The sequence below is a fragment of the Epinephelus moara genome, chromosome 23, assembly GCF_006386435.1.
Source record: "Epinephelus moara isolate mb chromosome 23, YSFRI_EMoa_1.0, whole genome shotgun sequence".
Classification (NCBI taxonomy): domain Eukaryota; kingdom Metazoa; phylum Chordata; class Actinopteri; order Perciformes; family Serranidae; genus Epinephelus; species Epinephelus moara.
In genome coordinates, this window is record NC_065528.1 from 18,413,709 (window position 1) to 18,436,376 (window position 22,668).

At 40.7% G+C, this 22,668-nt stretch overlaps 1 protein-coding gene across 2 annotated transcripts in view; it reads left to right on the forward strand.

Moving 5' to 3' along the window:
• Window positions 1-22,662, forward strand: part of LOC126384975 (protein PHTF2-like) — a 63,739-nt gene extending 41,077 nt beyond the window's left edge. The window contains exons 5-21 of one of the 2 annotated variants that reach the window (XM_050036446.1): window positions 5,351-5,420; window positions 5,999-6,157; window positions 7,920-8,085; window positions 11,977-12,138; window positions 14,532-14,760; window positions 14,854-15,000; window positions 15,123-15,279; window positions 15,380-15,450; window positions 15,752-15,880; window positions 16,002-16,087; window positions 16,297-16,489; window positions 16,577-16,708; window positions 16,957-17,043; window positions 17,825-17,980; window positions 19,137-19,232; window positions 19,426-19,551; window positions 19,879-22,662. In XM_050036446.1, the coding sequence (XP_049892403.1) occupies window positions 5,351-5,420; window positions 5,999-6,157; window positions 7,920-8,085; window positions 11,977-12,138; window positions 14,532-14,760; window positions 14,854-15,000; window positions 15,123-15,279; window positions 15,380-15,450; window positions 15,752-15,880; window positions 16,002-16,087; window positions 16,297-16,489; window positions 16,577-16,708; window positions 16,957-17,043; window positions 17,825-17,980; window positions 19,137-19,232; window positions 19,426-19,551; window positions 19,879-19,899 (2,187 nt within the window). In that variant the 3' untranslated portion in view covers window positions 19,900-22,662. The remainder of the gene's footprint in view (window positions 1-5,350; window positions 5,421-5,998; window positions 6,158-7,919; window positions 8,086-11,976; window positions 12,139-14,531; window positions 14,761-14,853; window positions 15,001-15,122; window positions 15,280-15,379; window positions 15,451-15,751; window positions 15,881-16,001; window positions 16,088-16,296; window positions 16,490-16,576; window positions 16,709-16,956; window positions 17,044-17,824; window positions 17,981-19,136; window positions 19,233-19,425; window positions 19,552-19,878) is intronic. The other variant, XM_050036447.1, reaches the window with a different exon arrangement.
• The last annotated feature ends 6 nt before the right edge of the window (window positions 22,663-22,668 follow it).

The window sequence follows — 22,668 nt, forward strand, 5'->3', positions numbered from 1 at the left end:
GGCACGTCCCACTGGTAGGAGGCCCCGGGGCAGACCCAGAACACACTGGAGGGATTACATATCTCATCTGGCCTGGGAACACCTTAGGGTCCCCCAGGAGGAGCTGGAAAGTGTTGCTGGGGAGAGGGACGTCTGGAATACTTTGCTCAGCCTGCTGTCCCTGTGACCTGGCTTCGGATAAGCAGTTGAAAATGGATGGATGGATGTAAATGACAGTTGTCAGGATTCAAAACTATCTGTTAACCTTTACGAATCAAGACTTGATAGTCGATAAACAGCATAGCCTACCATGCTGAAAAACAATGTTTAAATTGATAATTGAATCGAATAAAAATCGAATTTTGGATTCAGAGAATCATTACACCTCAAATTACAACATATAACAACGCTACAACAAAAGGCATATTATATACACATTCAACAATAGGGCAATTATAACAGCTCCAAAGAGTTAATATTGATAGAAATTAAAAGAAAGAAAGAATGAAAATAAAATAAAGATTGATAGTGATGATAGCTCTGACATGAATATTTGTGTCAATCAGGCATACAGGAAGTGACTGTTACTGCATCCTATTAGGGGGATTTTTAGGTGCAATCTAGTGCGCTATGATATTCCAAACTTTATGTCAACAAGTGAAACCATGAACAGGGAAGTTGTAGGTATATAAACAGAGAGGTAACCAGAAAAACAGGTGTCTCTTGTGTCACTTTGTCATGAATTTGTCATTTTTTTGGAGATGGTTTTCTTTCATAGCCACTTAATTCTTAAAGCAGGACTTACCGCCTTAGCATTACACATCTTTAACATTATCAGACTCAAATTCCATGAAGCAGGACCAGAGATGTCACCTGGTGCCTCCATTTCCCACAGTGCAACTCAACCATAATAGCTGCTCGGCTCTTTTTTAGTTGGACACATTATAGTTGACCCCTGTAGCACTGCTTCACTGTTTGTGCACAAATTAGAGGCTAATAAGGGGACAGTATAGTTTGTGTGTGTGCTTGTGTGGGTGCATGGCTTGAGTGACTTGAGATGTGGAAATTAGAGCCTCCTCAGCTGTCTGCTGCGACCTCTCACTTCTGACCTTTTAATCCCTCCTTTCTCAGATTTAATGAGAGGTTTTCTCACAACCAACGATCCCATGTGGGGTTCAAGGACCTGATATAAAGGCTGCTTACAGTTAGTTAGTTGAGCTATTTGTTTTAGTGTCAGGAAAACTGTGTACATCTACATTTCATTGACGTCTGATGAGCAGTTTCTAGATTCTGTCCCACTTCTATTTCTACCTCCTCCTTCCCTCCTACTTCCCTCTTGTCCTGTAAACACAGGTGAGACAGACACTCTCTTTAATGAGCTCAAAGTCCACACACACACACTCTCTCTCCCTCACACACAGACACAAACACAGCGCTGCGACCTTGGGTCCTCGTCTGTAGAGTAATTGGTTTCTCAGAGTTCGTAGCTGCAGCCGATAGTGTTTAGCAGTGTGTTTCAGCAGAGTATATCTGAGTTTGATATGGAAACAAGATGTGTCACTCCTCTCCCCTATAACGTGTTAGTTATACTGTTTATAGCCTCAATAAATTTAGATAACCAGTTCTTCCCAATAAATATTATCAAACTCAGCTGTCTGTAAAAGGTCCTGTTTTAAGGAGACAGATGTCGCAACAGCAGCTAAATCTAGAATCTAGATACAGCTGCTATTTAAGTCTTTATCATGCTCTGAAGATTCATATTTTTAATCTCTGACAACGTACAATGTTAACTTGCAAAAGAATAATCGATGTCCAACAACCAAATGGTTTCAAGACCAATAAGGAAAGTAGGAGAACTGAAACAGATCTTGTCTCTACTGTTTCCTCGTTTCCCTTCTGATCTCAGACTTTGCAGAAGCAAACAAGACAAGAAACGTGCAAATATTATATTAACAGTTTTATTTCATCTTTCTCCTGAAGCATTTAAAGCTGCTCTGCCAAAGTAATTCAGTCTCCAGCACTTACATTATCAACTCTGCAGTTTTCCAAGTGCCAAGCTCTGCAGAGGAAATGCAGTCGCCACCTGCTGGTACAAACAGGAAACTACAATATATCCAGTACTATTTTGGCTCAAATTCTCATTGCTGAAATACATTTTAAATACGTACCATTTCAGGTGTTTAGCAGATAGTGCCACACACAGATAAGCATGAATGAAAGCAACATGATAAGCAGCCTTTAATGAAGAATGCAAAGAGTAGCTGTTTGAAACACTTACACTTTTCTTATCTTCCTGAGTGAATGACCGGCATTCGTACATGCAGGACCAATCAGTCAGTGAGGCGAAATCATAACTTGTAAGTGAAGGAGAAACTAGTTTATACAGATAAGAGGCTATGAATAGCACGGTGACAATAGTCGTGGCCAGACGAGATGTTTGTGAAGGACTTTTACTGCTGCGGTAAATCTACTGCCAAGAGGAAGCTATTGATCGGCTTCTTTTAGCCCTGCACACACACACACACACACACACGCACACACACGCACAAACACTACTTTCCTGCTCTTCTACTCTCACGTTCTCCCTGTCTGTCTCTCTCTAACACACAGCGCTTTCGCTCGTTGGTTGTGCTATTAAAAGATAAGCCGCCGTATCAGGCCATTTACTGATAACACAGAACCCGATTGGCCTGTATGTAAATATTAGCATGAGCCAGTCAGATTGAAGTGGACAGCTCAGTGTGTTCGTTCACAGGACTCTCGAATGTGACTCAGATCCTTGAAATGTGCAGCATTTTAAAGATGTGATAGGACTTGTTAAGAATTTCCCCACTCTTGTACCCAGAATGTGAAAACCCTTGAGTAGGGCTGAGTGTTGTTTGAAAATTTGATACTAGTGCTGATAAAATACCTGATTTTGGGTGCTGGTACCAAAAAGATGCTTTTTCAATACCTTACTTTATTCAGTATAAATGTTTTTCCCATTTTTACATTTGATTTTAGAAGACTAAGTTCTCATATGTTAAATGTTTAAACACAAAACAAGACTAAGGCAATTAATCCACCTAAATAATGTCTAAAAATTCATTTGTATTGGTTTGGATGGGAAACTGTTAGTTGTGTGTGTGTAGTTGTGTGTTATTTGTATACACAGCGCTGTGGTCATGTCTGTGTTTACTCAGGGCCATTGATAAGAAACCTCATTAAAACCAAACTGTTGTCCGGCTGCTCACCATAGTAGCACCTACATTGTTGTACTTAATCACACACACACACACACACACACACACACACACACACACACAAAATGCAGGAATTGTCAGTTTCTGTTTGCAAACACAACATTCAAACTTGGCCCCTGCTCCCTACACTGCTTGAACGTACCAAGCAGCAACCTTGGGCTGAATTATGAAGCCAGCGCAGACGTGCCTAAAAACTGCAGGTCCTTGAATGGCCATTTGAGGTTGACCTCCGAAGCCAATCAATTCCCATAGACCCCCATGTTAAAATGCCCAACTTTACAGCTGAAATAAACAGTAGCCATGTTCCCATCAGCCTGTTTAGATGCGCATCTAGAAGTATCGCATCGGAAAATTATGATGGAAATGCCAAAAAGAAGTATCGCATCGGAAAATTATGATGGAAATGCCAAAATTCGAATTAAAATTCCCTGATTCGCACTAAAATACACTCGCTTTAGCCGGGTTTTGGTTGATTCGAAAAAATGTTGATTCGCCAAACGGGGGATGGAAACAGTTATGTTCGAATTAAGTCTGACGTAGCACACCTCTCTCCATGGTGATATCTACACTCTGGGTCGGGAAGGCGGTAATGCATTTACAAGCTGGTTGCCAACCGCCAGAAAACGTATAAGAAGAAGAATGCGAGACTTGTTTTGTTTCCAGTTCTGCGGAAAACTCGCGCGTGTTCGTAGTTTTCACCAAAGTCCGTACATTTAATGGAAACACACAGGATACGTATTTCTTTTAATGCACATTTCCCAATGATTCAAATCACTTTTGGATGGAAACATAGCTACTGTGACAGCCTGGTACCAAAAATGGTTTTGGCCTCTAAAGCAAATTTTCCTGCTCATGACAACTGTAGAGGGGTGAATTTTTATATCACTCACCCGTTTACATTTTATAAAGGTTTAAAGTTACGCATAATTTAGGGTGTGGCTGCTTTGAGTGGCAGGCTGTCACAGCTCCACCATCTCGCCCAAATATACATCTATGGTACGCACACTGCCAGCTACTGTGGTTGAAACATTACATTGTGATGGAAAAGCCAAAGGTTAAGCAAGCTAACTAAGCTAACCGCCAGCACCTACCTGTCCAACAGAAAACAGGCCAACTCAACTTACTTTTGAGTCTAAAGGTTGTTTTAAGGAAAATCCTGCAGAGTATGTCTTTAAATATTTATTGTATTTATGCTGTTCTGCTGTCACCCACAGAGGGCAGCTGTCCTTGCACCACGTGTGAATTTTATAATTTACAGCCACTGCTCATAAAGTGTCAGTACAGTTTGCCATCACAGCTGAGCTGATAGATGAGTCACACATGAACACACGAAGTGTATGCATCATAGGAGGAAGTGACTGGTTGGCACAGGAAGTCAGCGTGCCACAGGGGAGTGTTATTCCCAGGGTCATAAACTGCACAAAAGCACTAACTTATAAAGCTACAACAGTAAACCTCACTGTGATGAATGATGGCTGTAACACACTTTGTTGAAATGATGCAGCTAAAAAGTCTTAGTGATGTTTTTTATTGACTGCAACCAGCAGCTCTGTTGGTTGGTCAGTTAGTTGGTCTATAAAAAGTTTCCCACCCTTGACAACCACAGTTTTTACCCTAGGCGGCTGAAATTTGGCATGGAGGTCAAGTGTATGTGTGAGTGGCAAATAAATCCAAATAGATTCACAGACTTGGCCAAGATTTCGTGGAAAGATTTGTCCTGAACCAAAAGACAGCTGATTAACTGATCGTGCATGTACGTGGGTGCAGTTTGCAAACTCATGCTGGTTTTCTTTTCTCTACTGAATTCTTTAACAAATGCAAAGCAGCAAAAGAGACTCAACATTTAGATGGACTTGATGCATTTAGGTTTAGGAACATGCTCCTTAATCCAGTAGATGTGAGTAGATGCCCATACAGTGAAATGGAGAATAGAGCCAGTAGCTGTGTGAGCCTGACTGCACGGTGTGCCTTCTTAAAAGCTGAATATGCGTGTTCATGAAGGCATGAGAAGCCTCCTGTAGTTTAGTTCCTGTTTGTGTGTGTGTGTTAATATGTGTGTATTAATAGTTAATGTCTCTGTGTTTTCTTTGTGTGACATTGACTCTGTCTCTCTCTGTCTCCCCCTGCAGGGCTTGAGGAACAAGCCAAAGAAGACAGGACATGTCAAACCAGACCTTATAGATGTGGACTTGGTTAGAGGTGAGAAAAAAATTGTGTGTGTATGTGTGTGTACTTCCTCTCCATCAAGCTAATTAGATCAGATACCGAACATGCTCTCTGCTAAAGCTAAAAGACACACAACATGGTCTCCTCATAAAACACACACGTGAACCTGAGATGCCGGCGTCACCGTGCCAGCCTCCTGTCACTGTTAATCTTCACCCTCTTTCTGTCCTCATCTCTCCATCTGCGTTCTCATCTCCTCGCTTCTGTCTCATATTCATCACACTTTCAATTATTCATCAAATCTGTCAAATTTATCTCCCGGTGTTATTTTATCACACGTGAAGACAGATTAGGTGATCAAGGAGGAAATGTGGAAAGGAGTTGATGACCAGACGGAGGGGGGGGTGGAAGGAAGTAGACAAAGATGAGAGATCTTTGCAGAGATAGGAGAGGAAGAGGAGTCGGAGAGGGAAGATGCAAAAGATAGAAAGATACACACACTGCTCTAATGTGACTCCAGGATGTATTAAGTGATGAGCTTTTTGCTTAATTAGTTCCTCTCGTTAAACTAAGTGTGTGTGCCTGAGTGTTTTTATTCTCTTCTTCTGAAGGTTCGGCGTTTGCCAAGGCCAAACCAGAGAGTCCGTGGACGTCACTGACGCGTAAAGGCATTGTCAGAGTCGTCTTCTTCCCGTTCTTTTACCGATGGTGGATCCAGGTCACCTCCAGAGCCATTTTCCTCTTACTGCTGGCTCTCTACCTGCTGCAAGGTGAGTTAAAACAATTGATCCTCAGTGCTTGTTTAAATCTTCTACCAAAAAAACAAGTTCGTAAGATGGTCAACAGCAGGTTTTCTAAAAGCACACATGCAGTATAAAGTCTCCTCGAAAGCATGGAGTACTCCCGGGTTACGCCTACAGAGCTGCACAAACACTTGCAAGATCACTGCACAGTGTTTCCCACCACCTACACCACGATGCCCTTTCCAGCTCTGATGAGAACAGACTGTTATTTTATTTTGCGTCTCCCTCTCTCTCTAACCCTCCGCCCTTCCTGCTCACTTCCCCCCACATACCACATTAAAACACACACACCTTCTCTTTGTTTTAAACGGGGCCTATTATGATTCTCTTTATGTCTGTTATATGTATTATATTACAGTGTCTGATGTTCATATTAAATGTGGCTGAAGTTTTAAATTATGAGGTTAACATATGTAAAAATAATCCCTGTGAGCAAAAACCTCAGGCTTCAGACTGTTCTGAATACTCTGTTACCAACATCTTTTTACTTTCATGACAAGTTAACGTCAGCTTGCGATGGCTGTCTTGATATAGTCATCTGCTGCAGGCACACTACTGCCAGTTTTAATATTACACAGCACACACTAAGGATCAACCGATTAACAGCCATGATACTCAGCATTTTTACTATTATCTGAATATTTTTTTTTCATCCCAGAGCTGATATAATAAATTCATTGAATAGTGCAGTAAAGAGAACACAAACACTCAACACAGTGGCGTAGAAGCCCCATTGCCAGCTAACATTTTGGAGGTGCAATTGCAGAGAGTACAGCATACCAACTTCACGAAATGCAGGCTGCAGTACATGTAAAGAAAGAAGAAGAACAGTGGCTCTTTTTTTAAGATAATGTTAAAAGTAAGCAGCCTATGTTTAATAACTTTAACACAGGATAACTAAAGGCATTTTATAGGTTATTGCAAGGTGTTGTGGAGTTTGTGTTCTTTTAAATGTTGGCACCAATATTTTCATTTTTACCCCAAATTATATTGGTTAACAGTCTGCTTGATCACTTGCTAATAATCAGTAAGGGAATTGACCCCGAGAAACCATATCTGTTGATCCCTAGCCTACATTGCTACATGTAGCTTCATGCAAACGTCAGGGGAACCTGCTGATGTTGTAAAATTCCCTCTGATTTTGGATCATATTTCTGCTGCAACATGTCATGTTGTGATGATTTAGGTTTAGAAGCTTTTTTTGGTGATTTATTTGACAGCAATGATGGTGCAGAGACACTGAGAGTGCAGATATGTAACACTCGGGAATGGTTACCAATCAGAGCAGACTGGGCTTTTTCGGGACGGGGGTTTAAAGACATTAAACTAAACAGAGCATTTCAAAAAGAGGGTAAATATACAATAACAGTTGCTTCGTTATACATCCCGCAGACACAAAGCAACCACTGGAGTTTGATGGATTTAAATCCAGTATCAACTTTTAGCCACATTTTTGTCTCCACAAACTTTTTTGGGGAAAAAAAATCTGGTTCTCAGGCACCTTGACTTTCTTCTACATGCATGGATCATAGTTGTGTGTGCACATTTCCTGTAGGTGCAAGGACATTTGAAATCCATATTAAGAAAATGTGAACTTGTGAACTGGGAAACCAAAACAATGAGCTACAAGCGTTAAAAGCCACAGAGTTTGGTGTTAAAACATTAACATTTACACTGGCATTTAATTTCTCTGCTTATAATGTGGTAACGTTTGTCTCTCCCCCTGCAGTGGCAGCAGCGGTCCTGTATGTGACCATCCCCCAGCCTCATGGGATACCAACCACCGAGGTGTTTGGAGCCATCTGGCTCATGTTGCTGCTGGGCACCGTCCACTGTCAGATTGTCTCCACCAGGACCCCGAAACCTGCCTCCAGCAGCGGAGGGAAGAGGCGCAGGTAACGATGAGAGAACACTGTGTATGAGGAGGAGTGAAAACCTGTTCAGGAAATGATGCACAGGGGGAAAGAAGGGAGAGGGGCAGAAGAAGAAGCAGGAGGGAAGTTTTTTGAGCGAGGAATAGATTAATCATACGAAGAGAGACTGGAGGAGATAAAGAGAAGAAGGGAAAATGGAGATAACAAGCATGAGAGGAGAAGAAGAAACAAATGAATCAGTCTTTTGTTGCTGGGTTGCGTGTGTCCTCGCTGTTTGCTTTCTGCCAAGTTCTCAGTCAGCTTCTTTCACAAAATATCAAACTGAACAGAAGCATTTTTATCATGGAGAGAGTTTCTGTCAACATCAGCAGACTCTGTGTAAAAGTAACGAGACAACCAATAGGGGAAAAAGGCTTTGTATTGTATCTAGATGACATGTTTACCACTCGCCAGGCGTGTTCACCTTAAAGAATCTCTCCATGATAAATCTAATGTCAGTGGTTAAAGACAAACAGGATTCACTGTGTGTGGCAGTAGAAAGTAGTTTGCTGTACTTGGTGTGTTTTTGTAGTTTTTAGATTTGCAGTTTGTGGTTTTCTCTCTGTCAGTTTACAGCTTGTCAGTGTGTGGCTGCTGTTTCTGGTTCAAAATGATTTTAAGACAATTTTCAGACTCTTTGGGAAGAAAATTGGACCATGCCACAGTTTTGGAAAGGGTTGGTAGGGAGTGAGGTAACAGTGTTTGCTCCTTCACTCAATCAAGAAGAGAAATCATGACAAGGGTACAATTATATTTACACAACGTTGATTCTGTTCCTCTGTATCTGTCTTTCTCCTTTCCTCATCCAAGTCTTTATAGACATTTCATCTCATAAACAGAAATCAGTGTCGAGGAAGAAAATGCACACAATCTCATTATTCATAGCCATAACCATAGACTGTTCTGTATAAAAGACTGTATAAAAGAAGTGAACGTAGCCTCTGGGTCTTCAAAGTGAAGTCAATGCGCAAGTGCCGTAAACCTGCATTCTATCTCAAGACCAGCAGGGGGCAACTCCGCAGCCTCGTGCCTATGACCGAATCACAGCCGTGATGATATACAGTACAACATCACGACCTGCTGAGTAAGGAAATGTTAACAAAAGGTGATGAAATAAATTATTTAAGTATGTTATGTAGCTCCGTGATAAAAAACAGTTCGCCAGTCTGTTGCCAGGCAACGCAGCACACACGCCAGGAACTCACAAGCTACTTTGTATTTACATTGATCTGCAACTGTGTAACTTCGTCCAGTTCGGCTGATGAAACGTTGGCAAACCTGGATGTTGGCACGGCCGGATTCAAACACACCTGGAGGTCTGCACAGAAGAGTCCTGGCTTTCCTTTTCCTCGTCCTCTCCTGACGAACACTCATAATTTAATTCAAATGTAATTTGGGGGAAAATATCCATCTTCTTGGTGTAATGCTATAGGGTAGTGTCAGTTTGCGTCAATGTAGCAAGTGTGACAGCTGGTTAATTAGCGGTTGTATTTATATTTATAACACCTGTGAGCGGAGTGATTTTACTACACTCATGGAATGCCTCTCGTCCAATCAAATTACTCGGTCGGAACTAGCTGTTGTATAACCTGTATATAACCTTATAGGGGTGGCAATCACCAGAGGATCCACAATACGATATTATCGCGATATGCTGAGTATTGTGATAATATACACTGAGATATATTACCTTTTTTTTTAAACTGTAAATTATGTCCCCAAAGGAAGACTTTGTAAACATCTGTTCTATCTAATAAGATAAAGTTTCAGTCTGTTCATCTCACTTCAGCCTTTTTTTTCCAGCAGCAAAATGTGTGTAGTGGATAGAAAAAGCTATTGATTGTATTACTCTAATAGGGTGTATTGATTGTACAATTTTATTCCCCGCCCCTAGAATCTTATGGGATTGTTGCAGCCTAAAATACCTGATTTCACGGCACATGAAGTGAGAACTGCATAAATAGTTGCCATTTTGTGTGTGTTTGTATTATCTATTTAAAATCACGTAATTTGTTCCATTGAGAATAAAACCGCACTGTTCCGAGTTTGGGGTGTGTACTACGCTAAGGTTAGGATAGTATTGCGATATTTGTGTGTGGCAATATTGTGTTGTCACACAGCACCAAGCATCGATATTTTTATTATATAAATTATTGATATTACAAATACAAATCAAACTTTAGTTAGTCTACTAGAGTGATATAATAAATTGCTTTTTGAGTCCACTAAATACATTTTGCTGCTGCAAAACAATGGCTTAGGTGAGAAGAACAGATGTCGACATCTGTTTTATCTAATAGGATAAAGTATTTTCAAAGTTTTCCTTGGGGACATAATTTACAGTTGTAAATGTGTGGTAGTAAATCTCAATATATCACATTATATTTTCTCACAATACTCAGCATATCCCAACATATTTAAAGTCACAATAATATTGTATCCTGACTTAAGTGTCGTGATAATATTGTATCGTGGATCCTCTTGTGATTCCTACCCCTACCCCTAACCACGTGTATCAATCTCCGCACATGCAAAAGATCTGGATCTAACAGCCTCTGTCATGGTGATTTGTCTTGTCTGTTGTCCACGCGTTTCAGCCACATTTGTGTCTCTACAACCAGAAACAAGTAATTGAGTTTGATGAGGGGCTGCTATGATTGACAGACTCACAGGAAACTATGGTGATTGGACAACATTTTTCTCTAAAAGAGGAACAGAAGACGGCGCTCGAGTCTTTCCTTTGCAAGAAGGACGTTTTTGCTGTTTTGAGTCTAATCTACCAGTTAGCTCCGCTGGTAGCTAAGCTCTGGATACGTCACCCCGTGTATTGTTCTGATCGGTCGTAGTGTTATCCAATTGCGTGCAGTGATATTTTCAAATGCATGCTTGGTGCCGCCCCTCGAGTTGGGCCATTTACATTACTCATAGCCAGACCCTAAATCTTTCTGGATTTGGGTCTGGATTTCCAGGCTACAACATTGCAGTGTCGTGCAGAATTCACTTGTGTTTGACAAGTCACTATCAGGGTGGTGTCCTTGGGTTCTCAGTCAGATCCACCCTCTCATCCCCCCCCCAAAAAAAAGAACAGGATGGCAGTGACAAAAACGCCAAACTCAAGGCTTCAAAACAGCACTTCACAAACCATTGGGTGACGTCACAGCGGCTATGTCCACTTCTTTTATACAGTGTATGTTCAAAACCAGCAATGACTGTAGCATTTCTAGCAGAGATAGATTAAAGCCTTTATGAACATCCTGTTTATCCTGCTTTTTAATTTGTAAACCAAAACACAACAGTCCTGTCCTTCACCTCTCCTCTGTGTCCTTTATCAAGTTGTTAAGGAGCAGCTCTGCAAAGTCTCTTACTTTATTATCCTGCAAAAGTAGACACTAAAGTACAATTTCCTCACGAAAAAAAGGATTTGTGTTAAAAAGTAATGCTTCATTATCACATCTTAACATCTGACATTTATTGTATACCTGACTTTAAAAAACCTTTATATTTAACATTGTCTTTCATCAATACAAGACATGATAAATCTTTTTTAGTCAACTCAGATCACGTCTTCAGAATCAACCATTTTTAATTTTTTAAATGAAAATATCTACTTTTGCAGAATAATAATCTAAAAGAGTATTTTGGTAGAATTTGCCTTTTAACTTTATCAGCCTCTGTGTCCAGCGGGGAACCTGAGTTTTCGATAGCAGTGCTTTGCTCATTGAAACATGGCACTGTCTTATGTCCGAACCTGATAAAATGTCAATATAAAAAGAAGCCAGGTTCCCGTTGGACACACTGCTGTAGTTTCAGGTCGTATTAGCCTCCAGGTCCTCTCTAAGTCTCTCTCCACCCTGTATTCTTTCCAAACTGAAGGAAGTTGAGGAAGGCATCTCAGATGGAGGTGCATAGGGAAGGCGACGGGTCTAGCACTACCGATAACACACAGGAGGGGGCGCCACACTCCCACTCAGCCAGCACCACATACAGCCTGGGCGCTCTCTTCCAAGATTTCTGGCATGATATCTGTAAAGCTGGGTGTGTATTTTTGTTTCCCATCTTCCTAAAATGAGACGATGTACAGAGACAGGACTGGGGTTCAGTTCAGTAAATGATCCAAGATAAAGTTTTTGCCAGTTTTAGTTTTAATAAATTATGTCTTTACAGTGAAACTGGTAAATTTTAGGATTTTTTTCTTGCAAGATTATTACACAGGTTATGTCTTCAGCCAGTAAACAGTCTTACTGGTTGCTCTTACACACTTTATGTCATTATGTTTTAACTGAAATACAGAGTCAAGAGCTGAACCCCAGCCTCCGACCTCAAACCTAACCCAAGCTTCTTCAGCTGCAACGTCACCTCCTCTCCTGTCACATTTTGAACTTCAGTCTTCCAAGAAAATGTCTTAAAAAAATGTATAGGTTGATTGGATGTGGCTCATTTCATGCAACAAACTTAGTCATTTAAGCTCTAACTTGAAAATTCCTGAACCCAATGAAAAACAGGCTCAGTAGGTATCACACACAGTTTAAAAACCTTGAAGTCAACAGTACAAATATCTACCACAAATACAAATAAACCCACTGAATGTAATTTTAAAGTCAGGTAAAAGTACATAAATGAGCTATTTTCAAAACATTATTAAACAATAAAGGAGTAATATAACAGCTGTAAATGCTTCATATATATGCAATGGATATTAATACTTCCCCATAAAGAAAATCTAAAGAAATTAAAATAATGAATCTTGGAAAAATATAGTCAAAATATCCAAAATGAGCTTATTCATCTTCAGCAAGATCTGTGGCACTTTTTTTTTAATATGCAGGACCTTAAAAAAAAAATTAAAAACATATTTAGAAATTATCCTTAGAGTTCTTTGGATGTTCAGTACAAAGTTAAACCAAATCCAGTAAAAAATCAGCAGGAATATGACTGCAAAAATGCAATTTAGCTCCAAAATTCATAACTAGAAAAGTATTTGGAGTAGGGATGTTCTTAACAGCTAATTTCTGTGATGTTTAAAATTAGACGAGTGGACTACGCTAAAAGTAAGAAAACACTCACAAAACAGTCAAAATTAAGCACAATTTAATCTGCAAGGTTAAACATTATCAAAAAAAATTGCATATATTATAAGAGACATTTGAAATAATTAATTACATTTTTCGATGACCAAATCGTATTTTGAATGCAGTTGAAATGTGTGGCACTCTGCACTGTGCATTTTGAACATTGCACTACTTTAATACAAACATGACGACAGTGCACTAAAGAAAGTTAAATAATATTTATTGAAGAAAATATTTTTCAGGAAAATACAAGAACATTTTCATTGGCTGAACGCAATAGCATAAAATAATTATTTTAATATGTCTGACTGACGAGTATTTCTGGTGCTGACTAGCAAGGGTAGCAACGTTTAATCGACGAGTTAACAAGTCACGCTCATCTCTAATTTGGAGTAGTGCAATAGGATTTTGCAAGGTTCTATAAATTCAATAGTCAGGAGAAAAATTCTGTGTGAGTTGTCCTGAAATGACCCATGTATGTAACACTCAGTGTTGATATGCGGCATCAGATTATTGGCTGTGCAACTATTAATTCCTGAGTCACCAAAGTGTATCAACAGAAACAACCTTTAGTCTTTGTCACCGCTGTTTTCTGTGAGGAACGGAGAGACTTTGCAGCTGATGTTGATGTGCATGACATGCTGACCAAGCTGCATTCAAAAGAAGCGTGAGGCGTTTGTCTTAGCTGGGATAAACTCCACCATAAAATCAATGATCTAAAAGTTCCTCAAATGTCTATGATTTGAATTTTGTCTTGATTGTCTCAGACACCTGCCTCCTCCCCACGCTGTGACTTTGACCAGCTGTCAGCAGAGTGCAACAGTGTGGAACATTACTGAGCACTAAATGAGTCCTGATTTGGTTTCTTCATCTATTGATTATCTGTCGCACACACTTCAGCTCTCAGCGCGAGACACTTCCACCTCTGACAGTTCATTTTCCTCAGTGATACTGCCGTTAATCCTCTCATTCACTCACTTGTTTGCCTTTTAACTTTAAGATGTTTTGTAATTATCATGAGAAAATCTGACTGCACGAGGAGTTGCACCTGTAAGATACTATAGTTACAGTGCTGCTTTGTTTTACTTGGTTAGTGCAGCAGCAGGTCGTCACTACATTCATTTTTCTGCAACACCTTCTCTCCAACATTGGCGTTTCCACTTTAGTACAAATGTTCCACACTGTTGTGTTTGATGCATCCTGTTAGTGTGATTTATCTGCATGTCAGCTTCAGAGATGTGACGTCATACCTCACTGACCTGCTGTGTTTGTATCCTAATAACTGTCTGTATCCATCTGTCCGTCTGTATATGTCTTTTCCTGTCAATCTCTCCTGCCGTCCTCTGCATCCTCCCTCAGATCTAAGAAGTCCAAACTGTCCATCGACAAGTCGACGGAGACAGACAACGGCTACGTGTCGCTGGACGGCCGGGTGACCAATCGCAGCAGCGAGGAGGGACTTCAGCTCCACGAGCAGAGATGCGATTCCTTAAACAGGGGGGAGGAGGTGTGCTGGAACTCTCACGTCCAGCCGGCACACGCTCACACACCCCGCAGCACGGGGCTGATGCTGGCGAGCAGCAACAAGGTGATCCGTCAAACCTAAGACACAAGTGCTGTTTGACTACAGGTCAACAAAATCTCTAAAGGATTTGTCTGACATGTGTTTTGTGTCTTTTAGGAGCCAGCGTCAGATGAGGCGTCCAGTGAGGAGGACCCTGAAGCATCCTACAGCGCCCTCCGCAGGGGAGTGGAAAGAATGAACAGCGACTGTACGCTCAGAAACCGCAAGAATACACACCACTACAAGAAACACTATGCTGTGGAGGTAACACACACACACAGAAGGAAACACGTTAACTCCTCAAAGCTGTGTAATCATGTTATATCAGAATAATGAGAACAGGACATACAGTAGATATCCTTTCATATTTTTCTCATGTTTTTCAGGATGTCCCCAAGTCTGGCACCAGCTGCAGCTCCAGATGTTCCAGTCTGAGGACTCAGGACTCAGAGAGCACTCGACACGAGTCCGAGACAGAGGACCTGATGTGGGAAGACTTCCTGCACTGTGCCGAGTGCAGATCATCCTGCACCTCAGAGACAGGTCAGAAGACCAGATCAGTAAAGAACAGATAAAGAAACATTCATGACTGGTTTGTTTAAACACGTCTGCAGCCTGTGACCGTGACTCCTTTTCTTTACAGAGGGAGAAGGAGGAGGGACGCCTGTCTGTCCCCCTGCGAAAAAGGAATACAGAGACGACCCTTTCCATCAGGTCTGTAAACCCTCTAAAATAAGAAATGAGGCTTAATTGGGGCGAGATAATAAACATATTAGATTAAAGGTTTGATAATTGGCAGTTTTGAATATTAAATAAATAGTTTATTATTATTTATTCCTCGTTCCTCATGTAGGCATGTGAGTTTCCTTAACAAATTCAAGGTAACACAGGGTGAGTGACTGGTATAAAAATGATCATTTTGTGGGTGAAGTATTCCTTTGATAGAAATCTAACAAAAAACTGAGCTTAAATTGACTGAGATGTGTCTTTTTGTACCTTTTGTTTTCTCCCTCAGGGTCATGTTCCCTGGCTGCACAGCTCCAACCCTGGTTTGGAGAGAGTGAGCGCCATCGTGTGGGAGGGAAACGAGTGTAAGAAGGCCGACATGTCCGTCCTGGAGATCAGCGGCATGATCATGAACAGAGTGAGTGACGAATTCTGTGAACCTGAAAGGAAAACGTATATTTAATGTTTTAACTTTCAATGTAAAACAAATGGAGGTGGAGAATTATTAAAACACGACTTTTCTCTGCCTCCTGACGCAGGTGAATCTCTACACTCCTGGTATTGGTTACCAGATCTTTGGGAACCTGGTTTCAGTGACGCTCGGCCTCACACCTTTCGCGTACAGGTACAACATACGTCCTTTCAACGTGTTAACATCTAAAAACAATTAAATACCATGGAAAAATGGACTGGAGAAATATTTAAGAAATAAATAAATTGTGCCACATATTTTAAATTTAGTGAGGTATCACATATTACAAACTGTCAGTAGCACAAAAGTATGCAAAATTTGGATATTGGCTGTTTAACTCAGTCTCTGTCCACCTCCTGCAGGCTGGCTCAGTACCGTGACTTGGATCAGCTGACCACGCTCTCAGCCAATGAGCTGCTCTCTGTGGCGCTGGGAGGCGGGTCTGGATCAGACGCCGTGGTCATCACCATGGTAACACTCAGCTTCGTGGTGCGCGTTTGCCTTATATGGCTCTTCTTCTTCCTGCTCAGCGTAGCAGAGAGGACCTACAAACAGGTGAGGTTTGGTTTTTCTTCGATGGATACTCACCTGAACTCTCCTGTCATTTCTGATTAAACTTATTAATGTTGTTGGCTGTTTCAGAGGCTACTGTTTGCCAAGCTATTTGGTCACCTGACTTCAGCACGCAGAGCCAGGAAGTCTGAAGTCCCCCATTTTAGGCTGAAGAAAGTTCAGAACATCAAGATGTGGCTGTCGCTACGCTCCTACCTCAAGGTAGCTCACTGATGACGTTCACACCCTCTTTAAAAATGTACCGCAGCTGTGATGTCAGTTCAGTCTCTCACTTCTGACTGTTAATTAATGCAATTAATCATAAATAAACTGGGTGAATGAGCTGTTTAACTGGAAAAATAAGCATCTATGTTAAATACTACAAATGTATCTGTTAATTTGGGAGCTGGACAGATGAACAGCTTGAACAAAATGAACTGTAGTTAGATTGAGTCCCGTTGTATTCGCAGAGACGGGGTCCTCAGCGTTCAGTGGATGTGATTGTGTCGTCTGCCTTCCTGCTCACTCTGTCTGTTGTCTTCATCTGCTGCGCCCAGGTAAGATCTGATTGGGTCACATCATTACAGCCACATTAAACCTGTTAGTTTAGGAGCGGCTGGATTACAGTCAACATTTATGATCATTTCACATCATGTGACAACAAACACAAAAACAGGCAAATGCATGTCAGCTACAGATCTGGCTTTTGTCTAGTTTTTCTACTAGAAGTTGTCACTGACAATACCATAAGGACAGCAGCAAATCTTCACATTTCATTCATCAAAATAATTGCAAATTAATGTTCTGACAATTTATTGACTAATCATTTACGCTGCACCTATATAAACTATTGGGTAGTTTAATTTATAAGGAAACTTTTTATAAATGCTTCATGTGTTTTTTTTAAGTAACTAAAGCTGTCAAATCAAGGGTAGTGAAGTCAAAAGTAAAACTTTTTCTGGAGTAGAAAAGTGGCATGAAAACCTGAGATAAACTACCTGAAATTTGTATTTAAGTACCTGAGTAAATAAACTTAGTTACCTTCCACCACTGTTTTCAGGTTTACTTCACCTCAGTTTTGAATGGATTTTTAATTAAGCAACTACAAGTAAATTGTTCTTGTAATTAAATCATATTTTGTTAACCTCAGTGAAAACTGGTTAAGTCAGTGTTGATTCCTGCCACAACCACTGGGGGGGCGCCAAAATGTTCAAATTCTACACATGGTGGCTCTTAGTTATTCAGAGAGCTTTGACACCTGAGACTGAATATAAGACAACTTGTGCCAAATGAAACATCTCCACAGACTGATTAATGTACCTACCTCTCGTCCTCCAGTTGCTCCACGTCCATGAAACGTTCCTGGAGTGTCACTATAACTGGGAGCTGGTGATCTGGTGCTCCAGTCTGTCTCTGTTCCTGCTCAGGTTCGTCACTCTGGGCTCCGAGACCAGCAAGAAGTACAGCAACACCTCCATACTGCTCACTGAACAGGTACACTCAGAACATACATGTTTAATCACACAGCAGACACGTCTTCCAGCACCAGCTCTTTTTAGATAGTAGACTCACAAGTCAGTCGCTTTGCTTTACTAAAGACTGATGTCTTTCTCCCTGATTTTGTGTTTAAATGGGCATATACAATTTCAGAGTTTAAAAAAAACTCCCTACGTTGCAGAACCAATAGTAAATCTGCAGGGCGGTCCTTCGGTGGCTCACTGAACTCTTGTGCTCGTAAACATAGTCCCACTGTGTTAAAAGTTTTAAACAAAGTCGCTATAAGTCCTTCATTTCCACAATCTTGTGGACTGAGCACACGTTTGATAAAACGGAGTTAAATCTCTCGGCATCCATTTTCAAGCTCTCTGTGTGTTTGTGTCCTTGGGGACGAGAAAAGGGGGAGTGCACATTTCCGGGAGGGNGCATCCATTTTCAAGCTCTCTGTGTGTTTGTTTCCTTGCGGACGAGAAAAGGGGCGCACATTTCCGGGATGGGCGGAGATCTCTGATTGTCTGGTGGCGAGACTAAGATAGGAGTTGTGCAAATTTGCAGGAAGGCCCAATCAGTCTTCTTTCAGCATTGGCAGTATAAAAACAAAATCGGGGAGTGCAGCAAAATGTCACCTACCTACTTTTGTTTATACAGAATGCGCCTTTTTCGGGGCAATGGGGGGCGTGAGCAAGTAACAAAACGTGTAGCTCAGTGTGTGACGTAAACAGTGACGTGGCCGTGGCTGGTCAGTCCTTCGGTGATTCTCTTGTAAGTCAGCCCGTCCTTCACCGTCCCCGTCATCTGACGGTTAATGGCCTCTTTGTTTGCGAGGGCAAGGATGGCATGCAATTCCTTGTCTCCCCAGTTGCTCATCTTTACAGTGTCTGTCAGGTTTGCGTGTGGCGTCATCAACAGCTCCTCCCACAAGTCATCAATAGCCCCTTCCGTTGCGGAAGGCCGCCTCGGTCTGTTTAAACTAAAAGGGTTACGTCAATATGACTACCCTACGAGGCGGAAAATTGGGCACCTCGGATCAACTCGCCAATCCGGCTCTGTGTGTCTAAACGCTCGCAGCTTGCCAGCAAAATGGCCCAACATTCACGGAAAATCTGGCAGTGAAAAAGGGGCTACTGACACTGATCTGTTGTGTGTTTCACAGATCAACCTGTATCTGAAGATGGAGAAGAAGCCAAACAAGAAGGAGGAGCTGACACTGGTCAACAATGTCTTAAAACTGGCTACCAAACTACTCAAGGTAACGTCTGTCCTCACAGCTCCTTTAAGAGTCATTTTAATACACTTCATTATCAGGATTCTTAACATCTAGTTGAGGCAGAGCTCTTTTTTTGTTCCAATCCCTGCAACAACAGTTTTTTTATTAACTCTTAAATACGCTCTGTAATCTTAACTCCTGTTTTCCCCTTCCCTTCCCTCCTCTCTGACTGCAGGAGTTGGATACTCCTTTCAGGTTGTACGGTTTGACTATGAACCCTCTGCTCTACAACATCACCCAGGTGGTCATCCTGTCCGCCGTGTCGGGAGTCATATCTGACCTATTAGGGTTTAACCTGAAGGTACGTGTGTGCTTCTTTGTTCCTTCAGGGTCAACACTGAAGACATTTGATATTGGTCTACAGCACAAACTCACCAAAGTTGAGCTCAACATGCATATTTACACAGAAAATATGCACTGACATCAGTTACAGTTTTAATACAGCAAAACAAATGATCATCACTAGTAAATTAGCTTGCTGGCACAGAAGTAAATCTGTACATAAGTCTTAGTACATATAGTATGTCATTTAAAATAATCATAGTATAGCATTTGACCTAACTGATTATATGCTGTGTGTTTAAACATGAATAAACCAGCAGGTTTGTGTCTGTGTTTCTGTTCACAGCTGTGGAAGATCAAATCATGACAGTGAAGAGAGAGCTGGCGTCGACCTTCACTCTCACTGACTGACTACCTGAATGCTCGTCTGACTGATCGATCTAATGGTCGACTGACTCAAAGACTGAACGTCGGCCTCGACATATCGGAGTGCTTTCACCTTCAACGTTTCCACTTTGTGCAATTACACTATTTATTTACCCACTCAGTGTTTTTACTTAGGGTTTATTTCAATTGTAGTTTGTTTCATTTGTGTGTTCCACAACACAAAACAGCGCGTTGTTATTTTACCTGTCTACAAAAAGTGTTAGTATTATTAAGCATAAATTATGTTTAACGTGATGGTTTAGGTTCTCAGCTGCGTTTCCACCAGTTCAGTTTTCATTTCAGCTCAACCACACATTTGAAGGCAAAGTTCGGAGCTGCCGATGGGACAACAATCATTTATTGTCATTTTTGTGTTCTATTTTCTTAAACTGAAAGTTATTATTTATATGTTGAGCAAATTTTAAAACAAAACTTCAAACTTTGTTACGACCTTAAAGTCTGTTTTAAAAATACATGTGTTAGTCCAGTGGTTTTCTTCATACAGAAAAGAAATTGGAATTAGTCGAGGTGACTCTCTAGTTTAAACGCAAACTAATGGTTACAGTTTAATAAATTATTTTGTAGAAGACACTTTAAACCACAGAGTATATTCCTGGCATTTAACAAATCTCTACTCGTACCAGCTCCCAGGTGTAAGCGCTTTTTAATAATTAGATTTACACATCTGTTAATAGATGTTAACATCACCGTTCTGCAGGTGACGTTTTTAATCTGCTGACTTACTTGAGATAACTGTTCCCAGGTTTTGTTCTCACCAGGAGAGGCGCAATGCCAGACGACATCAGCACTGCAAAGACACAATCATCCAGTTAATGGAAATAACAGAACGTGGAGAACAGGTGACATTTACAGAAAACTCTGAAGTTTAAACTGATTTTTCTTTTCTTTTTTTAGTTTTAATTTCATGACCCTGATACCTGGGTTTGACAGTATTTCCAGTAACGTGTGTACTGTAGTCTCACGTCCTCACAGAAGACGATCCGTTATTGATTTCCGTTAGAGCGTGACGACTTCTAACTTTGGCCTATTCGCTGCAGGTGAAACATCCTAAATTAGTAAACATGATCACTTCCTTTAGCTTCTGATTAGCTCTGATCACATGCAGTTTTCTTGTTTCCTTGATGATCCTGATTCATTGTTTGTGTAAATTTACACAGATTTTTTTGTTTCTGGAAGTCAAGGATCCTTCCTTGATAGGCCATACCTTCAAGGAAGGATCCTGCAGAGGCAAGGCAAGAGTCCTTCCTAGCATTCGATAAACACACATTGGAACAGGCTAACGAGTGTCCTCAGGTGTACATCATTAACCTTCTGGGGAATGGGGGGGGTTTCTGGGTACTGTGATAATTTCGGCACTCTCTAATGTCGAACTATTTAACCTCCTGAGACCTGAACTTTTGTTTGGTATGCTTTTTTAATTTCTCCTAGCTATTTTGGATCAGTAGGACCCGATAAGTATAAAAAACGAAACATTGTCAACGATAACAAAGTCCTAGTATCTTCAAACGAGTACTTCCTAATTAACAGCGTTTTATCTTGTTACTGTTGCCATACCAAACTACAAACATAGTTAATCATAGGTAAACAAGTTTAAATCGTAAAATGTTTCTACATGGATTAGTGTATTGTGCTCTTACTGCCACTAGATGGCACAAAAGTGTCCACGAACGAGGACAACAGGTCTGAGTTAAGTAGAATGAAGTATAAGGTCAAGTAAACCCAAATGTGATGTCCTCATATGAAGACACAGGGTCTCAGGAGGTTAAGCAGTGTTTGTATTTATCCAAATAAATGGATAATAAATGGTGAAAGTTTCACTGAAGAGGCCCTGCCTTCACTTCCAGCAAATCGTGCGCAAAGGACTGTGGGTACTTTATACCCGCTGAGGATACACACATGCATCCTTGAACATTCTCGAAAGGAAGGACTCTGTCCTTGGTAGAATTGAAGGATGCTTGACACTGGAACTGTCCTTCGGCGGGATTTGATGACGTAGCATCCTTGAAATTCAGCCATGTAAGGATCCTTCCTTGACTTTGAGAAACACCCCGTGTCTGAAATCACTCCTTACTTACTGCATTTCTTGTTCACCATTTTGTTTGTCTGAATTCTGAGTGACTCTGTTGCTCTATACAAAATCCAACAAGGGATTGTACATTTTTGTTACACGTGCGCAAAATGACTGTAGTGCGACTGCAGTTCGTGTCGTAAATGATGGATTTATAAGTGTCCGAAATAAGAGTTTACAGTAAAGTATTGGGTCTACAAAAAATAGTGAATGAGTAAACAAAGGAGTGATTTTGGATACAGTTTATTATTCTATTGTAAAGCAAATAATAATAATGTACAACACCACATTTACTTGGCTAAAGAAATACATTTAATAATAATTCAATTTAACTTTTTGGAACTCCTGTCAAAAAGGAATATTTTAGTATTGTGGCTGTGCTGCAGTTTAGTTGAACACCTTCAAATGTAATTATAATATATCCCGCATATCATAACAGCTCGAAGAGTTTAAGTCCTGGAAAATGTTTTGGACTGTCTGGTCAGATAGTGTTGGTCAACGGTAGACTGATTCGTCATGGTGGATCTTATATAGAATTTGATATCAAATTCCCGGAGCTAATTAATTTGTAGATTTGTGTGCATAACAATTGGCACTGATCAAAATTAAAAGTTACCCACT